The following is a 27,415-nucleotide window of genomic DNA, read 5'->3' on the forward strand; positions in this document are numbered from 1 at the left end:
ATTTTTGTAAAAGTTAACGACAACAGCGCCGGACTCAAAGTGATGAGAAAAGCTCACTTGGCCCTTTGGGCCAGGTGCGCTAAAAAGTTGAGAAATTTAAAAATAAAAACTATCATAGCTATTTTACAAAATTTTCCATTCATCTTATTGACTTATAATTTCCTTTCTCAGCACAGTAGAGTAACTAATTCTTTTTTCGCTAGAAACTGAGGGCACACATGCCTGTTGTCAATGAAATTAACACTGTTGTCATAGGTAAAATAGTGATAAACAGGATATCATTGGTCATCTCAACTTGACTGCTTTTCTCACTCTCACTGTACCGGCTTAAGTGAGAAAAGCAGTCTCATTGAGATGATCAACACTAATCTATAATTAGCAATCACAAGTGAGTTACCTGAAATGACTTAATATTTTTTTTCTTGGTTTGAAAATAGTATTACCTTTGCCCGTCTATTGTGCAGACAGATATTCCCCAATCATCAGGGCTGTACCTGGCCAACTGTGGTATATAATTGGCTACCTGTAAAAATATTTTACATTTTTTTATGTTTTTTGTTTTTCTATTACAAATATATTACTGTAAACTCAGAAATTATTGTGATGTTTTTGTCAATATGAAAAATGTGACAGGGTTATCATTGCAATAATTACATTTGCATTTTGAATTTTTTTATATGAATCAAAAAGGATTTTTCTAAATATTGCAAAAATTAAAATTCCAAAGTCAGTAGCTATAATTTTTGCAGCAGTTATCCCTACTGTCATGACTGTGGATTCGTTTATTTTCGTGGGTACCAATTTTTGTCGATTAGGAAAATTTGCATGTTAATGGATATTTAATTTTGTGGTTTTGAAAAGTCTGCGTACAAGCCTATGTAAAATATATCATTCGTTGAACTTTTAATTTTGTGGTTCACTTGTACCCACGTAATCCACAAAAATTGGTAGCCAACAAAAAACTAGAGGCTCTTAAGAGCCTGTGTCGCTCACCTTGGTCTATGTGAATATTAAAGGAAGCAGATGGATTCATGACAAAATTGTGTTTTGGTGATGGTGATGTGTTTGTACATCTTACTTTACTGAACATTCTTGCTGCTTAAAATTATCTCTATCTATAATGAACTTGGCCCATTAGTTTCAGTGGAAAATGTTAGTAAAAATTTACAAATTTTATGAAAATTGTTAAAAATTGACTATAAAGAACAATAACTCCTAAGGGGGTCAATTGACAATTTCGGTCATGTTGACTTATTTGTAAATCTTACTTTGCTGAACATTATTGTTGTTTACAGTTTATCTTTATCAATAATAATATTCAAGATAATGACCAAAAACAGCAAAATTTCCTTAAAACTAACAATTCAGGGTCAGCAACCCAACAACGGGTTGTCCGATTCATCTAAAAATTTCAGAGCAGATAAATGTTGACCTGATAAACAATTTTACCCCTGAAAGATTTGCTCTAAATGCTTTGGTTTCAGAGTTATAATTCAAAATCTACATTTCACCCCATGTTCTATTTTTAGCCATGGCGGCCATCTTGGTTGGTTGGCTGGGTCACGCCACACATTTTTTAAACTAGATACCCCAAAGATGATTGTGGCCAAGTTTGGATTAATTTGGCCATGTAGTTTCAGAGGAGAAGATTTTTGTAATAGATAACTAAGATTTACGAAAAATGGTTAAAAATTGACTATAAAGGGCAATAACTCCTAAAGGGGTCAACTGACCATTTCGGTCATGTTGACTTATTTGTAATTCTTACTTTGCTGAACATTATTGCTGTTTACAGTTTATCTTTATCTATAATAATATTCAAGATAATAACCAAAAACAGCAAAATTTCCTTAAAATTACATATTCAAGGGCAGCAACCCAACAACGGGTTGTCTGATTCCTCTGAAAATTTCAGGGCAGATAGATCTTGACCTGATAAACAATTTTACCCCACTTCAGATTTGCTCTAAATGCTTTGGTTTTTGAGTTATAAGCCAAAAACTGCATTTACCCCTATGTTCTATTTTTAGCCATGGCGGCAATCTTGGTTGGTTGGCAGGGTCACGCCACACATTTTTTGAACTAGATACCCCAATGATGATTGTGGCCAAGTTTGGTTTAATTTGGCCCAGCAGTTTCAGAGGAGAAGATTTTTGTAAAAGTTAACGACGCCGAACGACGACGACGCCGGACGCAAAGGGATGGGAAAAGCTCACTTGGCCCTTCGGGCCAGGTGAGCTAATAATGAATCTACAGTATGTTAATCATATTTGTTTTTCATTTATTGTTTTGTACATAAATCAGGCAAATAGTTTTATATTTTATATTATTGTTTTTTTTAGGCTAATTATATGCAGTATCGGTTTTGTTCATTGTTGAAGGCTGCACAGTGACCTACAGTTGTAAACTACTATTTCATTTGGTCTCCATTGGAGAGCTGTCTCAGTAGCTGCTAAGAGGAAATGGTTGCTATTAGCGATCATTTCCTCTTATCAGTAATACAATGTACATGTATTACCTTACCCTCCCACCACTTTTACTTTTAACTACCAAATAAAGATCATCTTTTTTTGTCTAAACATAGGGAAATCTGGTATGATGAAAATCTTTTGTAAAATAAATTATAATTACAGCTTACCCTTTTTTCTATGTCTAGTCATTATTGTAAATAATATGCTTTATATATATATATTTGTATATACATCAGTAATTCTCGATCGAATCTTTCATTAAAAATGTATGTTCATTTATATGAAAATTTAAATTTTGAAACCTAATTATAAATAGCTAGTTTTAAATCAAGTCAGATAACCCATTTCTATTGTGATAAAAAATAGAAAGGTGCTTTGTAAGAGAAAGCAAGTTTTAACTTTGAAAAAGAAGTTTAGATTCATGGTAAGACTGGAAGAATTTCTATATAATAATGTTATCCATTACAAGGTTATCTTAACATTTGTTCGATGTATACAGAATCAATTTTAGTCTTGATATAGGTATGACTATATTGGCATACTGGTAACACGATTTTAATCATGAAGTTAAGTAATAAAAATTGTAATGTTATTGTCTTAAATATGGAAATGTATATATTGCTTTTTTCCTAATATATTTTGTGGTGAATAATTTCTCCCCTGGCAGAATAAAAATCATTAGTAATTTCATTATGGGATATAATTAATAACAATTTTTATTCTGACAGGGGGAAGTTATTCACCACAATTAAATTAATTGAGATTGATTATCTCCCCTTATTTTGTTTTAATCATTAGCTGTAAGTTATTATTTAAGTATGTATAGTGTGTAATGCATATTAATTTCAGATTCATACTCAGAACTATGTTTTTCACAGCACTTAATAACTTATCATCCTTCAAATAGAATGTATAGCTTGCAAGACACCCATGCATAAAAGTACATGTATAATTATCTCCCCTTGAATTGACATGTATCATTTTTCAAATAAGTATTTATCTTATGAATAATATCTTAACGACTTAACAAATTATAGAATAAAGGTCCACACTTTCCAAAACTTGATAAAGGAGCTAGTTTCTCCCTTATTTATTGTATATGTATGTAAATTCAGATTCTATATTATCTACCCTTCAATTTTTAATATGCTTAATTTTGCAAGGTGCTTTTTGTTCGTTTGTTTGTTTTGCTTTCAGTATAGATTTTTGTATTGAGAAATATGAATAAGTTTAAATATGAAAAGAACCCTTTATATTTGTTTTTCTTTTAAATCAATCGCAATAACTAACAATAATATTTTCAAAATATTTTTAATTGAGAATTTCTTATTATTCATGGCAACCAAAATTATACATGTCAAAAATAATGGTCTTGACATGACGAGAAGTAAAGTAGATATATTTAGAATTTTTGAATACCATCCAATCAGACAGAACACTTATATTTTATTTGGTAAGCATAAGTATACACATTTATTTATGAATTTCACCTTGTGGCTTTATTCATTAGTAGTCATTACATCTTAATTTTGGTTGATTGAGTTTCATGAATAAATAATAATGCTATTGCTATGTATTTTTGACTTCTATCAAATGTGTATGTTCATTTTGATGTTCATGAATGTCATTGATAGTTTTTATTACTGTAAATTCAGAAATAAATGCGAGGTTTTTATTATTGCGAAACATGCGTCCGAGTTGTAAACTCAATAATTCTAACTCGCATTTTGAAATATTTTATATGAATTAAACATGATTTTTCTTAAAATCATCAAATTAAAATCGCATATCAGTCTAAAATGACAAAATCTCAATAATAATTCAATGCCCGCAATAATTTCTGAATTTACAGTAATCTATTGAAATATTTTATATGAATTAAACATGAATTTTCTTAAAATCGTAAAAATTAAAATCACATATTAGTATAAAATGACAAAATCTCAAAAATAATTCAATGCCTGCAATAATTTCTGAATTTACAGTAATCTATGATTTTAATTTACAGCCTTTGTATTGTATTTGCATATATGACTTACTGATTTGTTTTCAATTACAGTAATAAACATCCATATTTCAAATTTTTCTTGGATTGTTTTCAGAACCCCAGTGAAGTATCATATTTGATTCTTGGAATACCCAAGTTTACCCGAACATAACAACCTTATCAGACAAACATCAATGTCCACAACAAACAAGTAAAATTCACATCCTGTCAGTACAACCTTACCCTGCCAGCAATAAAACTCTGAGCTTTCCTATATAGAACCTTACCCTGCCACCACTATTACTTTTAGCTTTCCAATAAAGATCTCTACCCTGCCAGCACTATTACTCTTAGCTTTCCAATAAAGAACCTTACCCTGCCACCACTATTACTCTTAGCTTTCCAATAAAGATACCTACCCTGCCAGCACTATTACTCTTAGCTTTCCAATAAAGAACCTTACCCTGCCACCACTATTACTCTTAGCTTTCCAATTAAGAACTTTACCCCGCCGGCACTATTACTCTTAGCTTTCCAATGAAGAACCTTACCTTCCCAATAAAGAACCTTACCCTGCCAGCAATAATACTCTTAGCTTTCCAACAAAGAACCTTACCCTGCCAGCACTATTACTCTTAGCTTACCAATAACGAACCTTACCCTGCCAGCACTATTACTCTTAGCTTTCCAATAAAGAACCTTACCCTGCCGGCACTATTACGCCTAGCTTTCCAATAAAGAACCTTACCCCGCCGGCACTATTACTCTTAGCTTTCCAATAAAGAACCTTACCCTGCCAGCACTATTACTCTTAGCTTTCCAATAAAGATCATCTACTTGTTGTCTAAACATAGGGAAATCTGGTATGATAAAACTGTTGTGGAAGGCTTTGGCTATCAAGACTATATTATCTGCTATACAACTGAAATAAACAAGTAGCGTTGGAAGCTATTGTTAACTTATGATAACCCTGTTTCGTATTCTTTAAACAGGAAGTTAAAGAGGAATCAAATCACAAAATAAAACTTAATTGCATCAAGTTCAATAAGAAATTTGAGGAAGCTCTTACTTGTATATTTTCCCTAAAAAAAGTGTAACCAAAATTTTATGCATGGCCTGTATGTGTCAGTATAATACATGTGACGTTTAGATGAAGAACAGCAATTAAATCCCTGTTGCTTTGTTTTTTGTGTGTTTATATGTCATGGATGGATACCCCATATCCTTCAGTTTTTTTTTATGACATGTAAGTATTTGGTAAACAGAAAGTTGATATGGGATGAACCTGATTCTGAATTTGTGTCACATGGTATAGAATGCTGAAATGAAGCCTGAGAATAAATTTCAGGAAGTGATTATAAGAAGTTCCTTAGCAAATGCAACGAAATTTTAGTCTTAATTGTTTTACAGTTTGTCATGTCAGGGCCTGTATTTGGTACAATTTCTGCTCAATGTGAAGGCTATACAGTGACCTATATTTTCTTAACATCTACCTCCTTTGGTAACTTGTGGCTAGTTATCTCATTGGCAATCATACCAAATCTTCTTATTTTATATAAATGGGAGACAACTCAAAATTACAAAACAAAGCTCTACTTAAATCATTCCCTTAGAGTTTCATTCACAAAACAGCCATTACTTTAATTCTGTTAAAACTGAAACAATGTAAATAAATAATGTATTTGTATGGTTTTGCTTTTTCCCTTTATGCTTTTTGCTTTTATCATATTTACTGTTTTAAATTTTAGTGTCTGATGAAAAGTTTATTCCAAAAACAGTCCCTGCACACTGTCTCTGACCCATATTTGTGATGTAAAATGCATGACAATAACCAAAATATCCCAAGATAACATCTAAAAGTCTATATAACTTACTCTTTAAATGTGTTTTTGTCAACAAACAAACCATGTAGGTCTGCCTGTGCTTGTACATTGTTCAAATTATCCATACTCTCTTTCAGCCTTGGGTCAGAATCATGTAAACCATAATTTGCTATTGCCTGAAGAATGAAGAAAATAACAATTTGTCATACAATTGACCTAGTCCCAAGTCAGGAGCCTGTAATTAGGTGGTTGTCGGTTGTTTCTGTATTATATCATAATTGATTTTGGGGTGTTTTGTTTTGTTAAGAAATGGTTGGTTTTCTTGTTTCAATAAAATTGAGAATGGAAATGGGGAATGTGCCAAAGTGACAACAACCCGACCATAGAAAAAAACAACAGCAGAAGGTTCCCCAATCTAATTAAAAACCGATCTCTCATCGCTCCTGTTTCTGATATGTCGCGTGGGAGATCTAACGAAACCGGCTTTGAGGTCACATGTGAGTGAACTAAAAGTCATGAATTTATAAAGATATGCAAATGAGTTGACGACCTATTAATAAGCCAATCAAAAAGGTTTATGAATTATTTTGACTGACGATTTCGTCGTAAATAAAATGAGTTACATCCCTTTGCCTTACGTTAAACTTCCAAGATCGTGGAAGACTCAATTTCATTGGTCGAAAAAGACACACCTACGAGGTCACTCACATGTGACCTCAAAGTGGGTTTCGTTAGATCTCCCATGCGACATATCAGACACAGGAGCGATGAGAGATCGGTTTTTAATTAGATTGAAGGTTCCCAACAGGTCTTCAATGTAGCAAGAAATTCCCGCACCCAGAGGCGTCCTTCAGCTGGCCCCTAAACACATTTATACTAGTTCAGTGATAATGAACGCCAAACTAATTTCCAAATTGTACACAAGAAACTAAAATTAAAATAACACAAGACTAACAAAGGCCAGAGGCTCCTAACTTGGGACAGGCGCAAAAATGCGGCGGGGTTAAACATGTTTGTGAGATCTCAACCCTCCCCCTATACCTCTAGCCAATGTAGAAAAGTAAACGCATAACAATACGCACATTAAAATTCAGTTCAAGAGAAGTCTGAGTCTGATGTCAGAAGATGTAACCAAAGAAAATAAACAAAATGACAATAATACATAAATAACAACAGACTACTAGCAGTTAACTGACATGCCAGCTCCAGAATTCAACTGACTGAAAGATTATGATTTCATCATTTGAACATCAGGCACAATCCTTCCCGTTAGGGGTTTAGTATCATACCATCATAACATATATGAGAAGAACATAAGCCGTGTCATGCCAACAACTGGTTTTTGAATAAATGTGTTTAGTTCCGATGCAAAGACCCTATAAGTGAATCAATATTAACGCCAAAATATGCAATCTTTAATGACCTGACAACAGTATCGTAACTATATCCCTTCTTAATCAGTCTATTCAAAGGTTTGATTAGTTTTTGAGGTGAATACTGACACCTTTCTGCTTTATAAAGAATATTTCCATAAAAAATTGGATGTGAAATACCTTCATCTCACGTATAAGAAGTCTGCATGTTGAGCTATATTTACGAATGATGTCCTTATACTGATGATAAATTTAGTAAATGTTTTGACTAGTTTGTGATATCGAAAACCCTGGTGTAATAATTTTTCAGTAATACATAAATTTCTCTCGTTAAAATCTAAAACATTGTAACATACACGAGCGAATCGTACAAGTTGAAATATATAAACACTGTAGACCACTTTCGAGTTCATCTGTCACCGGAAAAAACTCGTCAATTATGAGCACCTTTATGACGTCATTTACCAGATAGAGGGGGTCGCCTGTATCCCTGCACTATTAACGTTCATCAAGCTTCTTAGTGATCGTCATTGTGGAGTATAAACTAGAAATAATTTTTGTTTTGTAGGTACTTAATTACAATTCCCTAATGACAGCAGTGTTGATTGTCAATTATTAGAATTTAATTTGCCAAATGATTCGTGCAATATAACATTATAGTTTCCTGGCCACTCGCTCAACATTGGAACGGAAGTGATGATGCACCTAAACGCACGAATGATGTTCACTAAAACCAGAGTTTTTGACGGAAATGCATCGAACTCGAAAGTTGTCTATTGTTTTACATTTTGTTATGCAAGGCTCTCTTATAGTTGACTATTTGGTAAGGGTTTTGCTCATTGTTGAAGTACAGTGATCATGAGCTGCTTACAACTGCATCATTTGGACTTGGTGGATAGTTGTCTCATATACATTTTATACCACTATACTTGATCTTCTTATTTTTATATGATCATGCTGAATAAAAAAACAATCGGATTAAAATAAAGATCATGTGTCTAAGTTTTGTTTTATACGAGGATCTGAAAACACTCAGCTCTACTTTCTGTTTTTAAAAACCTTTCAAGAATCCTTTGATTTTGTTGAATTAAAACACACCCCATACAGAAAAAATGATCACTAGGCCAACTGTATTGCTCAACTGGCTGCCAGTTGAGCTAACAGTTGAGGGCCAGTTGAGGGCTAGCTGGCCATCAGTTGAGCAAATAGTTGAGGGCCAGTTGAGGGCTTGCTGGATTTTTGCCATGCAAATTAGGTAGCCCTCAACTATCAATGCTCAACTTTATTCAAATTAGTTGAGAATGTTGAGAAAATATCATAGTTGAGGGCTAGGTGTCCAACAGTTGAGCAATTATAGTTGAGGGCTACCTGGCCAACAGTTGAGGGCCAGGTCATTAAAAGTTGAGGGCTAGGTAGCCAATAGATGAGGGCCAGGTCATTAAAAGTTGAGGGCTAGGTCTTAAAAAGTTGAGCATTATGTGGTAATTGCAAACTGATGACTACACATTGTAGAAAAAATAAATTTAAAGTGTGTATTTTTATAGCCAAAATACTGCTGAAAGATCTTAACTCACAACATACTACATGAATGCTTTATCCTTGCTTTTTAGAAGTTATCTAGCAAATAAGAATAGATCTCTAGTTTTATACCAAATTCATTATATTAGAATATTCTTATTTTATTAGTAATACTTTCTAAAACAAATTGTCTTAATAATAAAATAAACATGTCTCCTGTCTTACACATTTTGACAATATATAAATTAATGCATAAATATTTTGTCTCATTTTTTTCTTCACTCTTTAAAGTTTATAAAGAAAACACTTTAAATATCACTATTTTGAACTAAAAGAGCATAATTATACACTTATTCAAAATGGTGGAAATCAAATCTTATCCAATGTACTTACCAAAAGATGTTTCCAGAAATATGTGTTAAACATCAATCTTCCTAGATCCAAGAGTCATGTCATCAGAAGAATACACTGCACTTTTCAATGTCAATACAGTTATTTGTAACTTTTTTTATCTACATTCATTGTAAAATTCATATTTTATTCATGATAGCTAGAAGACGTCTTTGCTTGCCATGTGCATGCTCAAACCCAGTTCAAATTTTAAATGTTTGAGGTTCTTTTGGGTATTGTGACAGTGTGATCACTTTGAGATTTGCCCCTAATAATAACTGTTAATTACCTAAATCTTGAATATTTGATATATCTTATAATAAAAGAAATACTGTTTGTTTTTTTATCTTTATGTCAAAGATTTAGTTAAGTTAAGATACAGAAAAAATGTATAAAATTGAAAGCTTCCCTTAATTTTGCCTCAAACTTTGTGTACAATTATAATAATACTTCCTGTCCATTTGCACTAAAGACAGATAAACCAGATGGCACATAACATTTATATCACCAGGTCATATTTCTATTTGCTCAACTTTTGCTCAACTATAAAGAAAATCAAAGTCTGAACGCTCAACTTTTCCTCAACCACAAAAATTTCAAAATCTGAATGCTCAACTTTTGCTCAACTACAAAAATTTCGAAGTCTGAAAGCTCAACTTTTGCTCAACTATATGAAAACCAATGAAAGATCAATTGCTCAACTTTTCCTCAACTTAATGGCCAGCTTCAGTTGAGGGCCAGTTGAGCAACATCTATCCAACATACAGTGCTTGGCCAGGTTTGAGTTGAGCTAAGATGCTCAACACCTAGCCCTCAACTATTTTGCTTAAAACAGCTAGCCCTCAACTGTCCGCCACATGGCCATCAACAGGCCCTCAACTTTTTTTTCTGTAGGGGACCATCAAGAATTTGAAAGCTGAAATTTCATTGGCTGAAATAATAAATACCAGAACAGAAAGTAAAATGGAGTCTTGTCACATCCTAATGAGCAATGTTTGAACACATGATCTGTATTTTAATCAGATAGAATAAAAACAAGGAAGTATTTGAATCTGGAAAATTGATGAGAAATTTAGGATGAAAACTAAACCAACTAAATAGGGTTAGCTGTGAGTCCATGGCTAAGGCCCAGTAAAGGGGGTTATTAATTCATACTGAAATGATAGTGAAAGTAAAATTGACCTTAGCCAGGCTCACATGACTAACCCTATTTAGCATGTTTAGTTGGGTTAGTTTTCATCATATATTTAAATTTCTAATCAATTTTCGAGAATTCAAAATTATTCCAGATTCAACTGATTTCTAGTTTAAACATGATAACATGGCATTTCTTACAGATCTAAATTTTTGCACACTCAACCTGTCACCATTATCACTAAGGTAATCAAACAATCTATCTTCAAAATTCTGTATTGCCCAGGATTCTCTACAAAATATAAAGTTCTATTCATTTTGAGTTGGTTTATATATCTACACAAAATTAATGATGTACCTCATGTTGATGAAGTTGATAGTTCAAACAGACAAACTACAGGATGTGTTGCATAAATATAGATTCTACCACTGCATCGAGTGTAATACGATATTTATCCACTCGAGACAGTTAAATTTTTAAATTTAAAACGGGAGGCTTGCCCGAGCATTTTAAATATATATATATATTTAAAATTTAACTGTCGAGAGTGGATAAATATCGTAATACACGAGATTTGGTGGTAGAATCTGTTTCTCTAATGATTTTCTAACATTATGCAGGCAAACTTTTCCAATGATCTGCAAAAAGATGTGTTTTTTCTATGTGACGTCATCGGGCATGGTCGCCTTTTTTCATGCCGTCACAATAGGAAATTCAGAGGAAAGCAAGAAAATTCGACGTCATAATCGGATTTTAACCAATGAAGTGCTGAGATCAAACGTTGATTAAATTTTTTTTATACAATGGGTGCGGAAAGGGATAAATTGACGAAGAATTAGAGAAAAATATATACATGTACATGTGTATAAAAGTTACATGGATATACATGTATATATATATATATATATATATATATTACAAAAAATGTTCAGTTTTTATTGTGAAATGTAAAAATGTGCAAACAACCCTGTATATCTGGTACCAATGTGCATACAATACACACACAGGGGGAATTAATTTAAATATCACTCTGGATTGTGATCAGTGATTTACTCTAAAATATTGTCATGACACATATTTATGTCTTTGTCAAATATAACATTTGGCACACAGAAAGATATTTTGGAGTGAAATTAGAACACTGTTCATAATGAAAAAACTTTACACCCCCAAAAAGAGATTTTAACTGACTTGCATGTGTGTGTTAAAGCAGTGTCTAAAAGAAGAATAAAAATATAAAACACCATGCACAAGTTGTGTTGAAATCGTTTAGAAAAAAAAGTGCACATGAAAAACAATCTTGCTAGAAATTACCGTTCTTTTGGTAGTTTTCTTGATGCAAGAACTCTGTAAATGATATATATAATATATTATCACAATTACAGTTACCATGGTGAAACAATCAAATCTTAGTTGAATAAATGTCTCATTTTAAGTAGATCGGGCATATATTAGGCCAAATAAAAATATGTGTGGTTCCAGTAACCCTACCGTCCCTACTTTTTCGGCTAAAAAATACTCTACCCTAAATACTTTATTGTCATTTTTCATTAAGCACTGTTAAAGTCAGAATGTTGCTCCCATAGACTCAACTGCTCAATGTAAAAAAAAACATAAAATAAAAAAAAATTCCCTACCTACCTACCCTAACTTTTTTTCAGATGTAACTGGAACCACACATACTTTTTTATTTGGCCTTACAATGCATACATGTCCCAAATCATGAGTCTCTGGCCTTTGTTAGTTCTGTATGTTTTATAATTTAAGTTTATTTATATGTTTTAGTGACATTCATTTTGATTGAACTAGCTAGTACACATTTTATTTAGGGGCCAGCTGAAACCCGCCTCTAGGTGCAGGATTTTCTTGCGATGTTAAAGACCCATTGTTGGCCTACCGCTGTTTTCTGCTCTTTGGTCGGGTTGTTGTCTCTTTGATACATTTTCCATTTTCATTCTCAATTTCATGACCTGATCAAGCTATGTCTCTAAGTACTGGAAACAATAATGTTTTGTTATAAAAATGAAAGTTTGAAGGGGGAATCCTGAATGGTATACATGTATTAAAGTGTACCAAATTCTGGACCCTAATTTGGACCAACTTGAAACCTGAGCCCATAATCAAAAATCTACGTACATGTTTATATTCAGCATATTAAAGAACCCCAAGAATTCAATTTTTGTTAAAATCAAACTAAGTTTAATTTTGGACACTTTGGACCTTAATCATGTTAATGTACATTGTCAGATTGTAGACCAATTTGAAAATGGGATCAAAATTTAAGAATCTAAATACACTGTTAGAATCAGCATATCAAAGAACCCCAACATCAATCCCAACTTTTTTTTTTGTGGTCATAAACCTTGTGTTTAAATTTTATAGATTTCTATTTTCTTATACTAAAGTTATTGTGCGAAGACCACAATCTAGAGGCTCTCAAGAGCCTGTGTCGCTCACCTGTTAATGTGTTTACTGATGTCGGCCATCTTCGTTGGTAGGTGGGGTCATTAGACACTTTTTTTTAAAATAGATACCCTAGTATTATGATTGTGGCCAAGTTTGGTTAAATTTGGCCAAGGACGTTTTAGAAAAGATTTTTATACAAGTTACAAAAATGACGAAAAGATGTTCAATATTGACTAAAGGGCAATAACTCCTTAAGGGGTCCTCTAACAATTTTGATCATGCTGACTTATTTGTAGATCTTACTTTGCTGAACATTATTGCTGTTTACAGTTTATCTCTATCTATAATAGTATTCAAGATAATAACCAAAAACTGCAAAATTTCCTTAAAATAACTATTTCACAGGCAGCAACCCAACAACAGGTTGTCCTATTCGTCTGAAAATTTCAAGGCAGATAGGTCTTGACCTGATCAATCATTTTACCCCATGTCAGATTTGCTCTAAATGCTTTGGTTTTTGAGTTATAAGCCAAAAACTGCATTTTACCCCTATGTTCTATTTTCAGCCATGGCGGCCATCTTGGTTGGTTTGACGGGTCACGCCACACATTTTTTAAACTAGATACCCCAAGGATGATTGTGGCCAAGTTTGGCAGAATTTGGCCCAGTAGTTTCAGAGGAGAAGATTTTTGTAAAAGTTTACGGATGACGGACGACGGACGCAGGACGACGGACGACGGACGCCAAGTGATGAGAAAAGCTCACTTGACCTTTCAGGTCAGGTGAGCTAAAAATGCTTATTTGTGCCCCTTTTTGGCCCCTAATTCCTTAACTGTTGGGACAATAAAAACCAAATTCATTCCCAACATTAATTTAGTGATTATGAACCTTGTGTTAAAATTCTATTGATTTCTATTTACTAATACTAAAGTTATTATCCAGAAATAATCTGTCTGTGGAAGATGCTGACGACGACATGATACCAATATGACCAATATATGACTAAAAAAAAAATTGTCATTCGAATAAAAACTAAAGGGTCAAAAGAGCCTGTGTTGCTCACCTTGGTCTATATATATTTGCATATAAAACAAAGGACAGGTGAGCTAAAAATCCAATAAAAACATTGAATGTAAATGATCAATGATATGAACCTCAGGCTCTGAAGTCGTATATTATAGGACTTGTGCATGTTCTGTAAAATCTTGATGTCGTCAATGTCATTACATCTTGTTCATGCTATGATTGTAAAATCTTGGTGTCAGCAATGTCTCATAGCTATTTTTTAAGTCTGTGTAAAATTTAAAAGTCAGTCATCATCACTTTAGTTTGGCTACATTCTTTTGTATAATCATGGTGTTAGCAACGTTCAAGTTTTAGAAAAAGAGTCAATTTGCCACCCCTATATATACAGTTAAAGACTTTTTAATGGTCGTGTCATTGGTTTGCAGTCTCCTTTTTATATACTTAATAGTCATGATAGTAGAAAGGAAATCCAGGATTCATTCTTAAACTGATTCTAAACATGAAGAAACTAGCTAATTTCCTAATTTTTCATAATTCAATATTTCCTAGTGTGAGCAATACAACAAGCATATCTACAAGAACATATTTGCAATTATGTATAAATCATGATAAATATAGGCATAACTTACTTTTCCTCTTTTGCTGGAAATTGTGTATGGTAAGTGTTTGGATTGTTGGTACCAGTGTTGTACCAGTGTCTGTTTATTACAGATTTACAAGAACCAACCAGTGTAAAACCATTCTTAGAATATCGTCCAAAGTTTTCAAGCTTGATTATTTTCTTTACAAAGGTTACATGTCGATGCATAGTACTAAATTAATAGTAGATTTTCGTCCAATGTTGTAAGCCAGTAGAAATGTTTTACGTTGAATCTAATTAAATCTGTCTTTTACATAAACAAAGGCAAGATTTTTCTGAAAGCACCTGTACAAACTATCATATAAGCAAGTTTTTCCACATGTAAATTAATTTTAGAGAAAAATGTCTTCTGTTAATATTTCAACAGGAAGTAGACTGGCTTTCTTGCAGTCTGGAAGTTTGCAATCGTATAGAAAATGTTGTTAGATGACAAGGGAAACTACTCATAACTATGGAGGTGTGTACAAATACGGCATTTTAATTGGTTGATAAGTACATTTTTGTTTGAAGATGTCAACAAATACACGTGGAAAACCAAAACCCTTATATATGTATATGTGTATAACTTTCTTATTTCAATAAACATGTACGAGGGTGTGAATAGGGTTATTAAATAGAGAATAATAATATAAAAATAACTTTATGATAACCGAGGGTTTTGATGGGGTTAAATGATTTAAAAAGAATAATGCCCTTAAAAATGAAGATTAGAAAATAACGGGCAAAAAAATGAAGATTAGAGAAAAAAGGGGTTAATTTTTTGAAGATTAGAGAAAAAAAGGGGTGAAAATTAAATGTTTACAGAATAAAAGACCCCCCCCCCTCATCCAAACCCTCATAACCGACCATAACATAAGTCCAAATAATTATGACTTCTTGCAACATTGTTATACTCATTTTCTTGAAAATTATATGCAAGTTAAATAATTTGTCAGAGGCGGATTAAGGGGGGGGGGGGGGCTTTTTAGGAAAAAAATGGTTGCATATATATATATAGGGAATAACTGAAGCGTCCCTCTTAGGCAGTCAGTGGGCCCCCCGAAATCCTGGGCTTAAAAACACGAGATCCCAAGGTCCCGAATTCAAATAAATGAAATCCCGGCATCCCGAAATTTGAAAAAAAGAATTTCCGGATCCCGAAATGGTCAATCCCAAAATCCCGAGTTTAAAAACACTTGATCCCGGAGTTCCGATAAAGGTCCTATCCCCCTTCTTGAATGATTGACTGATAAGAAAACGTAGCCGGTAGGCATTTTCTCCAAGTTGCATTGACTTCCAAAAGGCTAATTTTTTGTCAATGAAATTGTTTAAAAATATCGTTTGTTTAAAATTTTAGAAAATATTAATGTAGTTTGAAAATGAATGATAAAAATCGACCAGGAGCTGTCTCGGGCTCCCGTAGAATGCTTTGCAGAAGATTACGTACTTTCTCCGAGTTGCCGCGTGGCTTCCAAAAGACTTTATGTTTTGAAATGGGAAACATGTCAAAGAGACAACAACCCGACCAAAGAGCAGACAACAGACGAAGGCTACCATTAAGTCTTTTGATTATATTGCTCAAATTTTGACACCATGATTGGTTTATGAAAATATCTTTTTTGAATATTTACTTTCCCTCTTGATAATTTCATTTTTTTTTTAGAATTTCGCAAGTTGGCATTGATTACAGCAGATACTTTGTATTATATGTCTCTGATGGCAGCTATAGCTAGACACTGGCTTTCTTTTCTTCTCTGGAAAAATAAACTGGTTTAATAAGGGTGTGTTTTTTTCAATTGGGGTTAAAAGTTACAGTGCATGTGTTGATGGTCATTAGTTAGTACCATATTGTTTTCTCACCTGTGACAAAAGTCGTAGAATCCAAGACCTATATGGAGTAAAATCCAGTGGCTGTGGCGTCGTAAACGATTTGTAGAAAGCTTTATATTCCATAATGTAGAAGAGCTGACTGCATGCAATAGGTAGGTTTTGTCATAATAGAGGCCATTCGGGATGATGATCGGGAAAATTTCGACTGCCACTGGAAAATGATGGGATATTGGATTGGGACAGAAATTTTCCATTGCAACATGCCACCTACGGACCCCTCAAAGAGTTGATGCAAAGGTGTTTACACGAGGCATCGGTTTTAATGTCCCCATTCTGACCGGACGTGACTGCGAACTTGATACATCCCGCACAACCAAACGGACGCCCAACTTCGTTATACTGGCGATCGGGGGAAGACCAAGTGACCATATTTCATTTCCCCAGTCACCCTTGGGGAACTTTAAATTAGAAACAACAGAAATCCATATATGTGATCAAATTGATCGACATGTATCATCACAACCTGACACTTTTATACGATCTCGCGCTCAGTTTCTTCTTTGTAGTTTGGATATGAAAACAGGATTTTTGTGTAAAAGAAAAACCTCTAAACGTGTTGACAGTCTTTTAAGTTGTGCTTATTAATGTGAGTAATCATTTATCCATGCATAATCAAGTACTTATTGAAGTCAACACCTGTGCAATTAAGTAAAACAGTCACTGAAAAATTAGAATTTGAACTTGCTGTCAGTTTATTAATAACGATTGTTAGTGATGTAATTTGTTCTTCCATAAGAAAAAGCCTTTCTCATGTAGCACATCCTCTATATATACCGATCAATTTTACCCAAAATTGTCTCTGATGCTTACCAAACTGCCAAACTCCAGAACTAACTAGATATTGTGACACCTTACAATTCAGACACAGTGGGGCCAAGGGATATGAATTATAGAGTTTAGCTCTGAACTCAATTTAGGGGATGCCATATCTGCTGCAGGAAAAATTGAAGTCTATATTAAGATTTTCAGAATTACACCAAGGTGTGTCTGAAAATATCAAGGATACATTAAAAGTAGAACAATTACTTCATCCTGCCACCAGTGCTCTTATGAGCTATGTCCTCGTTTTGGTATTTCTATGGAAATGATGCCCGCATAGCTTGTTAATAGATATAGGAAGATGTGGTATGAGTGCCAATGATACAACACACCATCCAAGTGACAATTTATAAAAGTAAACCATTATAGGTCACGGTCCGGTCTTCAACACGGAGCCTAGGCTCAAAAGTTCATTTGATAGTTAATCGATGAAAAATAACACAAAGGCGCTTCTGAACCGTATATTGTCCCTAAAGATAACAAAAATTCGTAAATGTATGGCTATTACAAAATCAATCGTTTCTGTATCAACATTCGCCCCGGCCATTACATTTGGGATTGGCAGTGCAGATACATCATGCATATGCATATGCGAATATGGGTCACGAACATTGATCGAAACGTTGTACTCACATTTCTTTTGTGTTTCCTATGCAAAGGTAAGACTATATCTGACGAGTTTGACCAAATCATGACGGTATTTACGCTCCAGATAGCATTTGTACTAAAAAACTGTGTTTGCTTTGAACAAACTCTGTCCTGCGCCGAACTTGTTCTTATTCTTATAAAAAAAAGGGAAGTGTCTTGTAATGCTAATACGCGTACTGAATCCGCATATGATGACTAAGAGATTGATTCATGTCCCTATTTTGTGAATACTTGAGCTATTGTGTGTCGCTTTTTAAAATTTATATAAGGATCATGACTGATTTTGAATTACAACATTAGAAAATTGGCATTGCATTGTATAATTTTTCATCCTTCCCTTAAAAAATTAATGAGTTAACTAAAAAATGTTTATGCACCAAACTGAATTTGTTTTACACTCAATTTTTTTTAAACCTCGCATTCGCCTCGGGTGACTATAATATATTTTGTGTAATAACTGCTCTGTCCAGACTTTCCAAATACATATGTATTTATCTATAACTAGATACTAATTTTCACAAAATACACAACCTTAAAGATGCAAAATTAAATGCACTGTTTCAGCGCTTGAATTTTGTTTTTTTCAAAGATAGAAAAAATATTGAAATAATTTGATAAACTGGTGTTTTATACTTTAGAAAATAATTCTGTAATATACTATAATGAAATACTATACACAATATGAAAGTTTATGGATGTGAAAAGGCCAAGGCCACTTCTTCTTTAGCTATGTCTTAAATGGAAAAAAATCAGAAGGTTCCAAATCAACGCCATTTTGTAATGGCAACTCTTCATATAAGTAGTCAAATTTGTCGTTTTAACATCGTTTATAGCATATGCTTATGATTGAATCGTTTTTGTAGCATTCTATTGAATAAATATCATAATATTTCTCCTTTTTGTTCTTGTGGTTGAAATATTGATATTTTTAGGTCTGACCTTTGGCCTCAATTTCACAAAATTGTGAACACTCTGTATTTTTACGACCCAACTTTTCTTATTGTACACGTTTCCCTCTTTCCATCGATATATAATTTAGGTGTGTGTTCTTCCGGACCATTAAAGTTTTTTAAAATGAACTCTGGTTTCAGTACTATTAATTAACCTTTCCGAGGCTTTTAAATACCTCGGACTGTAGGTTTTCATAAACAATTTCATGTTTAATAAAGGTCGTACGATCACCTTTTAAAATAATTACAAGTAGCTTACTTCTATACCGGCCATTTGGTCTCTTGTTGAAAATTGGTCTCTTTGATAGTCATGAACGCCAAATCTTAATTCACGTGTTATAAATATTCTTAATTTTCATTCTTAATTTTATTGGTTAAATAAGTAAGAACGCAAATCTTTCTAAACTGGACAATCTAAAAAGACCGTGATGTACGTATGTGTTATTCTATTTTTTTTTATTTTAATACGAGCATGAAGTAACGATGATTAATAGCATTTGTTTAAATAAAAGTCATAAATGACTTCAAATAAAAAAATAAAATAAAATAATATGTCTCATACACTTGCTTTTTTTTTTATTAACCATGATTGTAGTTGCGTAAACTATCTTTTACAAAACATACAAAGTGAAACTATCTTATCTTATAGCGACATATCTAGCAGCAGTATCAATTATTGAGAAATTGGTTGTAAAAGGATACCAAGCTTATAAAAGCAGTTTTATTGACCAATTTGTTGTAAAAGGATACCAAGCTTACAACGTTAACAGCAGTTTTATTGACCAATTGGTTGTAAAAGGATACCAAGCTTACAACAGCAGTTTTATTGACCAATTTGTTGTAAAAGGATACCAAGCTTACAACGTTAACAGCAGTTTTATTGACCAATTGGTTGTAAAAGGATACCAAGCTTATAAAAGCAGTTTTATTGACCAATTGGTTGTAAAAGGATACCAAGCTTACAACAGCAGTTTTATTGACCGATTGGTTGTAAAAGGATACCAAGCTTATAACAGCAGTTTTATTGACCGATTGGTTGTAAAAGGATACCAAGCTTACAACAGCAGTTTTATTGACCAATTTGTTGTTAAAGGATACCAAGCTTACAACAGCAGTTTTATTGACCAATTTGTTGTTAAAGGATACCAAGCTTTCAACAGCAGTTTTATTGACCAATTGGTTGTAAAAGGATACCAAGCTTACAACAGCAGTTTTATTGACCAATTTGTTGTTAAAGGATACCAAGCTTACAACAGCAGTTTTATTGACCAATTGGTTGTAAAAGGATACCAAGCTTACAACAGCAGTTTTATTGACCAATTGGTTGTAAAAGGATACCAAGCTTATAACAGCAGTTTTATTGACCGATTGGTTGTAAAAGGATACCAAGCTTACAACAGCAGTTTTATTGACCAATTGGTTGTAAAAGGATACCAAGCTTACAACAGCAGTTTTATTGACCAATTTGTTGTTAAAGGATACCAAGCTTACAACAGCAGTTTTATTGACCAATTGGTTGTAAAAGGATACCAAGCTTACAACAGCAGTTTTATTGACCAATTTGTTGTAAAAGGATACCAAGCTTACAACAGCAGTTTTATTGACCAATTGGTTGTAAAAGGATACCAAGCTTACAACAGCAGTTTTATTGACCAATTTGTTGTTAAAGGATACCAAGCTTACAACAGCAGTTTTATTGACCAATTTGTTGTTAAAGGATACCAAGCTTACAACAGCAGTTTTATTGACCAATTGGTTGTAAAAGGATACCAAGCTTACAACAGCAGTTTTATTGACCAATTGGTTGTAAAAGGATACCAAGCTTACAACAGCAGTTTTATTGACCAATTTGTTGTTAAAGGATACCAAGCTTACAACAGCAGTTTTATTGACCAATTGGTTGTAAAAGGATACCAAGCTTACAACAGCAGTTTTATTGACCAATTGGTTGTAAAAGGATACCAAGCTTACAACAGCAGTTTTATTGACCAATTGGTTGTAAAAGGATACCAAGCTTACAACAGCAGTTTTATTGACCAATTGGTTGTAAAAGGATACCAAGCTTACAACAGCAGTTTTATTGACCAATTGGTTGTAAAAGGATACCAAGCTTACAACAACAGTTTTATTGACCAATTTGTTGTTAAAGGATACCAGGCTTATGCCAGCAGTTTTATTGACCGATAGGTTGTAAAAGAATACCAGGCTTATGCCACCAGTTTTATTGACCAATTGGTTGTAAAAGGATACCAGGCTTATAAAAAAGTACAACAAAGGAACTCGGAAATCCAAGATTGGAAATCTAAAATCTAACGTTTTTCACTAGCGGAACGAGTGAAAAACAACTATCATATGCTTGATTTGGTACAGAAAAGAAGGGCGAAAGTTACCATGCAGTGGCATATTTCCAAAAGAAAACTGTGGGTTAAACCTGGTTTCATATCCAGCTTAATTTTCCACATGTACGACAGGTCATTCTGTTATATTGACAAAATTGGGTGAGCAACCCAAATAGACATACATTGTATATGTAATAGGGTTAATAAGTTAACGTAACAATAATTTGGACACCGTCGATCGAGCGATAGTTGTAAGATCTTGTAATGGCAAACCAAGCCGTAGATTAAAAAATAGTTTTTGTTGTTTATGTACATGTACACTGTATTTAGAAAAATAAAATTACAAAACTAGTGACCTTCGAAGAAAATTCAAAACGGAAAATTCCCAATCAAATGGCAAAATGAAAAGTTCAAACATATCAAACGAAGGGCGTATTGCATTTCCGCTAATTTTTCATATTCCCAATACTACGTTTCCGCAAATTTCCTGACACCGAGGAAACGAGAACAACAAATTCGAATGGTGCCGAGTCTTTTCATGACCACCTGAACGAGCAGTTTTCGCTAGCCATCCTAACATTTTATCTTTGTCGTTGTGTTATTGAAACTGCAAACAGCATCTTACATTAAGATGATAACTGTAAAAGCATCCGTTCGGAAATATGAAAAGGAGATCCTTCTTGAACAAAATACAAAACTTGTATACGGTGAATGTACAAATATGGACTTTGTGTATACAGTACGACGTGTTGGCTACAAATATTCTGCCAGAACTGACTTATGAACTCATATCAACATGATCAAGTATATCTGATTAGTGCTGACTTTTGTACATATGTTTTCACACATTTTAATGATGAATTTCACATGCATGTTATGATGACCTTTAACTTAATAAACATTTATTTTGTATTATGAATTTGCTTTCGATCAAAAGGTATTCTTTAAATAACTTAAGATTCATGCTTGAAAAAATACCAAAGAGATATAAATGAATTATTATTTTAATTGGCAAAATAAAGGCCACGGCTCACAAATTAATCAAACATTAATTTATCCTCAATAAAGATGAAACATTAGCATGATCATGAGTCACAAATGATCAAAATTAACACATTAGCGTGGATCACTTTTGATCAGTTATAACATTAGAATGGATCACGATTGATCGATTAAAAACCTTTAGCATGGATCACGATTGATCAATTATAACGTTAGCATGGATCAAGAATGATCAATTAGAACCATCTGTACAAAAAGAGCACTTTATCATTACTGTCCAATACTGACATTGACTTTAAAAATACTGGCCCTGGGAACAGAAGCTCAGTAACGGATATTAGAGTCCATTGTGAGAACATGGTGCAAGATTGTAGGCGTTGTGTCGTTTTCCCGCCAATTTTCTTCAGATAGTCCTTCAAGAAATTAGTTGAAAATTAATAGAATGAAAAGTTTATTAATCCAACGCTTCTGTGTCAAAATATTTCAACATTTGTCCATTAGTTAAGGTGTACAAAGTTCAATTATAGAATCACGATCAAAATTTGAACGGAATATAGCGAATAAAATCTCTTCTTGAGTCATCTTGGAATTTCTACACTTGGTGAGCCATGACGAATCATCATACAACATTGGGTGCAAGGAAATAAAATATGTCCATAAAACCTGAAAAATAAATCATTTATACATTTATCACCTATTTTCCTACGTTAATTATAGGAGAAACCCCATTCCTAACTCTTTATATATTTAATTTCCTTTGGGTCAGTGATCACGACGTCTTTCCGTACACATTCCTCGGTTTAAATTGCAATCGTTTTTAATATAATACGACGTTTATCGACAAAACAATTTTATTTTTCTCAACATGTTGTTTTGATTCAGTTACTTCCAGAAGGGAGACAACTCGAAACTATAATATGGAAGACTCCATTTCGCCTGAAGGGGTGTTGTAGTTACTTTTACGATGTGGACTACATTTATTTTAATTTAAATGTGAATATGATTTAGAATTATGCAACAACAATAACCCTCAATAGTAGACATACATAGAAAGGATCCCATGAGTTATAAATTAATAAATTGAGTGGGAAATCCAGAGCAACTATTCAATCTAATACCCCTTGAAGTCAAGAAAACTATACTGCTTAATTCTGATTTTCCGTGTTGTTAAAAACATGCATATAAGTCAAGGGAAATATCAAACATGAAGATTATGAAAAGAACATTATAGGACAGTTGTTTAAGTTCAATCCATTTGTTTGTTTTTACCTTTTAAACCAAGACAATCATAAGAATCTGAGATGTTCCAAAATGTTTAGAATAAAACGGTTGACGTGAGGGCATGACACCCTGAGCCAATCGTATAAGTCTACAGATTGCTTGAAAGCTATCGTATCCCAAAAACCTTCACTTGAGTCACTAAATCATGAAAATAGGGTCAGATGACACCTGTCAGCTAGACATGTACATCTTACAATCATTTTATACACAAAATATAGTACACCTATTGCATATAGTATAAGAAAAACAGACCAAAACACAAAAACTTAACTATAACCACTGAACCATGAAAATGAGGTCAAGGTCAGATGACACCTGCCAGTTGGACATGTACACCTTACAGTCCTTCCATTCACCGAATATACAAGACCTATTGCTTATAGTATTTGAGATATGGAATTGACCACCAAAACTTAACTTTGTTCACTGATCCATGAAATGAGGTCGAGGTCAAGTGGAAACTGTCTGACGGACATGAGGACCTTGCAAGGTAGGCACATACCAAATATAGTTATGTTATTACTTATAATAAGAGAGAAATTAACATTACCAAAAATGTTCACTTTTTTCAAGTAGTCACTGAACCATGAAAATGAGGTCAAGGACATTAGACATGGGACTGACGGAAACTTTGTGACATGAGGCATCCATATACAAAGTTTGAGGCATCCATATACAAAGTTTGAGGCATCCAGGTCTTCCACCTCCTAAAATATAAAAGCTTTTAAGAAGATAGCTAATGCCTCCGCTGGATCACTATCCCTATGTCAAGCTATTGCGAAAAAAAGTCACAGGCTCTACAAAAACCACACAAACAAATATCCACGAATATGCAAGTCTTCCTAATCCATGAAAATTAGTACCCAAAAAAACTAAATGAATCCACAGTAGTTGTATTATGATATTTCATTTCTAATCACGTCTGTCTTTAATTTGGCACTTACATAACAGTTGACAAAATGATTTTAATACGGAAATAAATTATCCAAATCATAGAAAGGCTATTTCTTTATCAATAAGTACCTCACAATTACAGCAAAAAAAGTACTCTTAAGCTAACCAGCATCTGCTTTTTCCAAAACCAAATGAACTGACATCATTGCATCACAGGAACAAAACTGCCAAATTTTCATAGTCTTCTTTTTTTCTAATGTGTTTAATACAGCAATAATGTTGAGAAAGATAAATGATGATGTCCATTTCTGTAAATAAAAAGTTTTTTCTTTCTCATCAGTCCATAAATGTGTGAATGAAATCTTTATGAACATCATAGAATATAATATGTCATATAAGAACATAATAAAAACATTGTTTTCCCGGTATAAATTGTTTTCATTGTAAATTATAGAATGCATGTCATATGTGAACATAATACAACATTGTTTGCCTGGTATAAATTGTTTTCTTTGTGAATTATAGAAAGCATGTCATATGTGAACATAATACAAACATTGTTTGCCAAGTATAAATTGTTTTCTTTGTGAATTATAGAGTGCGATTCATATGTGAACATAATACAGACATTATTTGCCCAGTATAAATTGTTTTCTTTGTGAATTATAGAAAGCATGTCATATGTGAACATAATACAGACATTTCTATGTGAATTATAGAAAGCATGTCATATGTGAACAAAATGCAGACATTTGTTTATCAAAAACTCGCCTCGCTTGTTATTATGGACATCTGACTTGTGAAATACAGTATAAAAACACAATTTATCAAAAACAGGCCTCGGTAGTTGTTATGGACATTTGACCTGTAAAATACAGTATATAAACACAATTCATCAAAAACAGGCCTAGCTAGTTGTCATGGACATCTGAACTGTAAAATACAGTATAAAAACATCATTTATCAAAAACAAGCCTCGGTAGTTGTTATGGACATTTGACCTATAAAATACAGTATAAAAACACAATTCATCAAAAACATGCCTGGCTAGTTGTTCTAGCATGAATGGATTTTAAAACAACCTTGAGAGGTGAACACTGACAAGACTGTGTTTCTTTAATTTGTCATTCAAGTATTACCCTATAGTTAGGCAGCAACCATTTGATTTTCTGGGGGGGGGGGGGGGTATGGATTTTTTTGTAAACAAAAAGTTTGTTTCCAGTTTTGGGAGAAAAAAATAATTTGTTTTTGATTCTGAGAAAAAAAAATTGTTTATTTCACCCTCAGCTGCCACTATATATGAGGGAGGATAGGACCTATATAGGGACTCCGGGATCGGGTGTTTTTAAGCTCGGGATTTCGGGATTTATCCCTTCGGTCTCCGGGAATTCTTTTATTCCGATTTCGGGATCCGGGATTTTTATTTATTTAAATTCGGGACCTCGGGATTTCGGGATCATGACCCCTCCTATCCCCCCTCATATATATAATACTAAAATTGAAAAAATAATTGTTTTTCGCCATAGGCGAAAAAAAAAATTTGTCTATAAAAAAAATCCATAGCCCCCCTCCCCTCCCCCCCCTAGAAAATCAAATGGGGCAGTACATTCATGCTAGCTGGAAGTATATTGGACTTCAGTGTCTTGCTGGGGAATTATTATTGTCAAGTCAGGTCTGCCTAAATGTCCGTTTTTATGGATTTTTGACAAAACGGTGACCTAGATTTCACAGACTAGATTCCTATTGGCCATATTATACCTCGTTGTGTTCCTATAACTCTATGCATGCATATATGATTATAGTTTTTACCAACAGTCACTTCCAGTTTCGTAGTGGCCATCAAAATATACCCATCCCCAACTGATTTTGGCTACTTTTCATGTTTTTCCGATTTTGAACTCTTAAATGGCTTTCAAAGTGCCATATTTTCATGAACAGACATCTGAGAAGAGTTGATGGACCATGAACTGCTTGGTTAAATTCCTTGCTATCATGACAGTTCAGCTGGGGCAGTTAAAAAAAGTATGGAGGGTCATACGGGCCATCAAAGAATGGTTGTCACCATCACGTCTACAGGCGGGATTGGGGGTTAAAGGGTTAAACACATCAAACAAATGGATAACTGTCATATTCCTGACTTCATGGACTAGGTATAGGCATTTTCCTATGTAAAAAAATGGTGGATTGAACCTAGCTTTATAACCAGCCAAACCTCTCACTTGCATGACAGTCGCATATTCAATTACACTGACAACGATGCGCGAACAAAACAAACAGACATAATAGGTAAAAATGTAAAAAATGAATCAGCCAAAATTGTTATACAATCCAAGTCACTATAAAAAAACTAAAACAAAAAACAAATAACAACATAACAGGCAGTTATTTCAACTTCAAATTAATTTTAATTATGGAATTTGCATTATTTCTTGTGCTTTAATTTAAAAATATATATCTTTCTATCTATACATGTAGTTATCCTATTACTTATAATAATTAAGTGAGTATTTCACTTCAAAAAGTTTTTGAAATTTTAAATTTTGATCAAAGTTTTAAAATATCAAAATTCCAAATGTTACAAAATGATTAAGGTATCAAAAATAAAGAGGGGCGGAAAGAGGGATTCCTGTAAAGTGCAAAATGGGATAAAAGTGGAATGAAACAAAACAAAATGAATTGAACAGTTACTGCATGTTACTTAAAAGTTAATGTAGAAAATAAAACTAGTGAGAGGCAAACAGTTGTAAGCCATGAAAAAATATTTCTCAAAAGTGGAGTATTTATTCTAAAACAAGAATAACAGGTTTGGTTTTTAATCACAAACTAATACATGTAAACAAAGGA

At 33.3% G+C, this 27,415-nt stretch overlaps 1 protein-coding gene and 1 long non-coding RNA gene across 2 annotated transcripts; both read right to left on the reverse strand.

Moving 5' to 3' along the window:
* Window positions 1-431: 431 nt before the first annotated feature.
* Window positions 432-6,451, reverse strand: LOC143055562 (glutaminase kidney isoform, mitochondrial-like). The gene is made up of 3 exons (XM_076228718.1): window positions 6,333-6,451; window positions 5,251-5,380; window positions 432-523 (listed from the first exon to the last, which is right to left on the reverse strand). Exons 1-3 carry the CDS (start codon window positions 6,404-6,406, stop codon window positions 440-442), a joined length of 288 nt encoding a protein of 95 aa, XP_076084833.1. The 5' UTR covers window positions 6,407-6,451; the 3' UTR covers window positions 432-439.
* Window positions 6,452-22,380: 15,929 nt separating this feature from the next.
* On the reverse strand, window positions 22,381-24,919 carry LOC143055313 (uncharacterized). Its single transcript, XR_012971980.1, has 2 exons — window positions 24,701-24,919; window positions 22,381-23,059 (listed from the first exon to the last, which is right to left on the reverse strand). It is a non-coding gene; the product is annotated as an uncharacterized LOC143055313 (long non-coding RNA).
* Between the last annotated feature and the right edge of the window lie 2,496 nt (window positions 24,920-27,415).

The sequence above is a fragment of the Mytilus galloprovincialis genome, chromosome 12 (assembly GCF_965363235.1).
Source record: "Mytilus galloprovincialis chromosome 12, xbMytGall1.hap1.1, whole genome shotgun sequence".
NCBI classification, from domain to species: domain Eukaryota; kingdom Metazoa; phylum Mollusca; class Bivalvia; order Mytilida; family Mytilidae; genus Mytilus; species Mytilus galloprovincialis.

Excerpts from the sequence above, each read along its gene's own strand:
- LOC143055562 (XM_076228718.1), bottom strand. The coding sequence starts at position 6,406 with ATGGATAATTTGAACAATGTACAAGCACAGGCAGACCTACATGGTTTG. Across the intron at positions 5,381-6,332 it reads GACAAAAACACATTTAAAGA|TTGTATAGCAGATAATATAG; the intron begins GTAAGTTATATA and ends TGTTTATTTCAG. Across the intron at positions 524-5,250 it reads AGAGTAATAGTGCTGGCAGG|GTAGCCAATTATATACCACA; the intron begins GTAAGGTTCTTT and ends ATATTTTTACAG.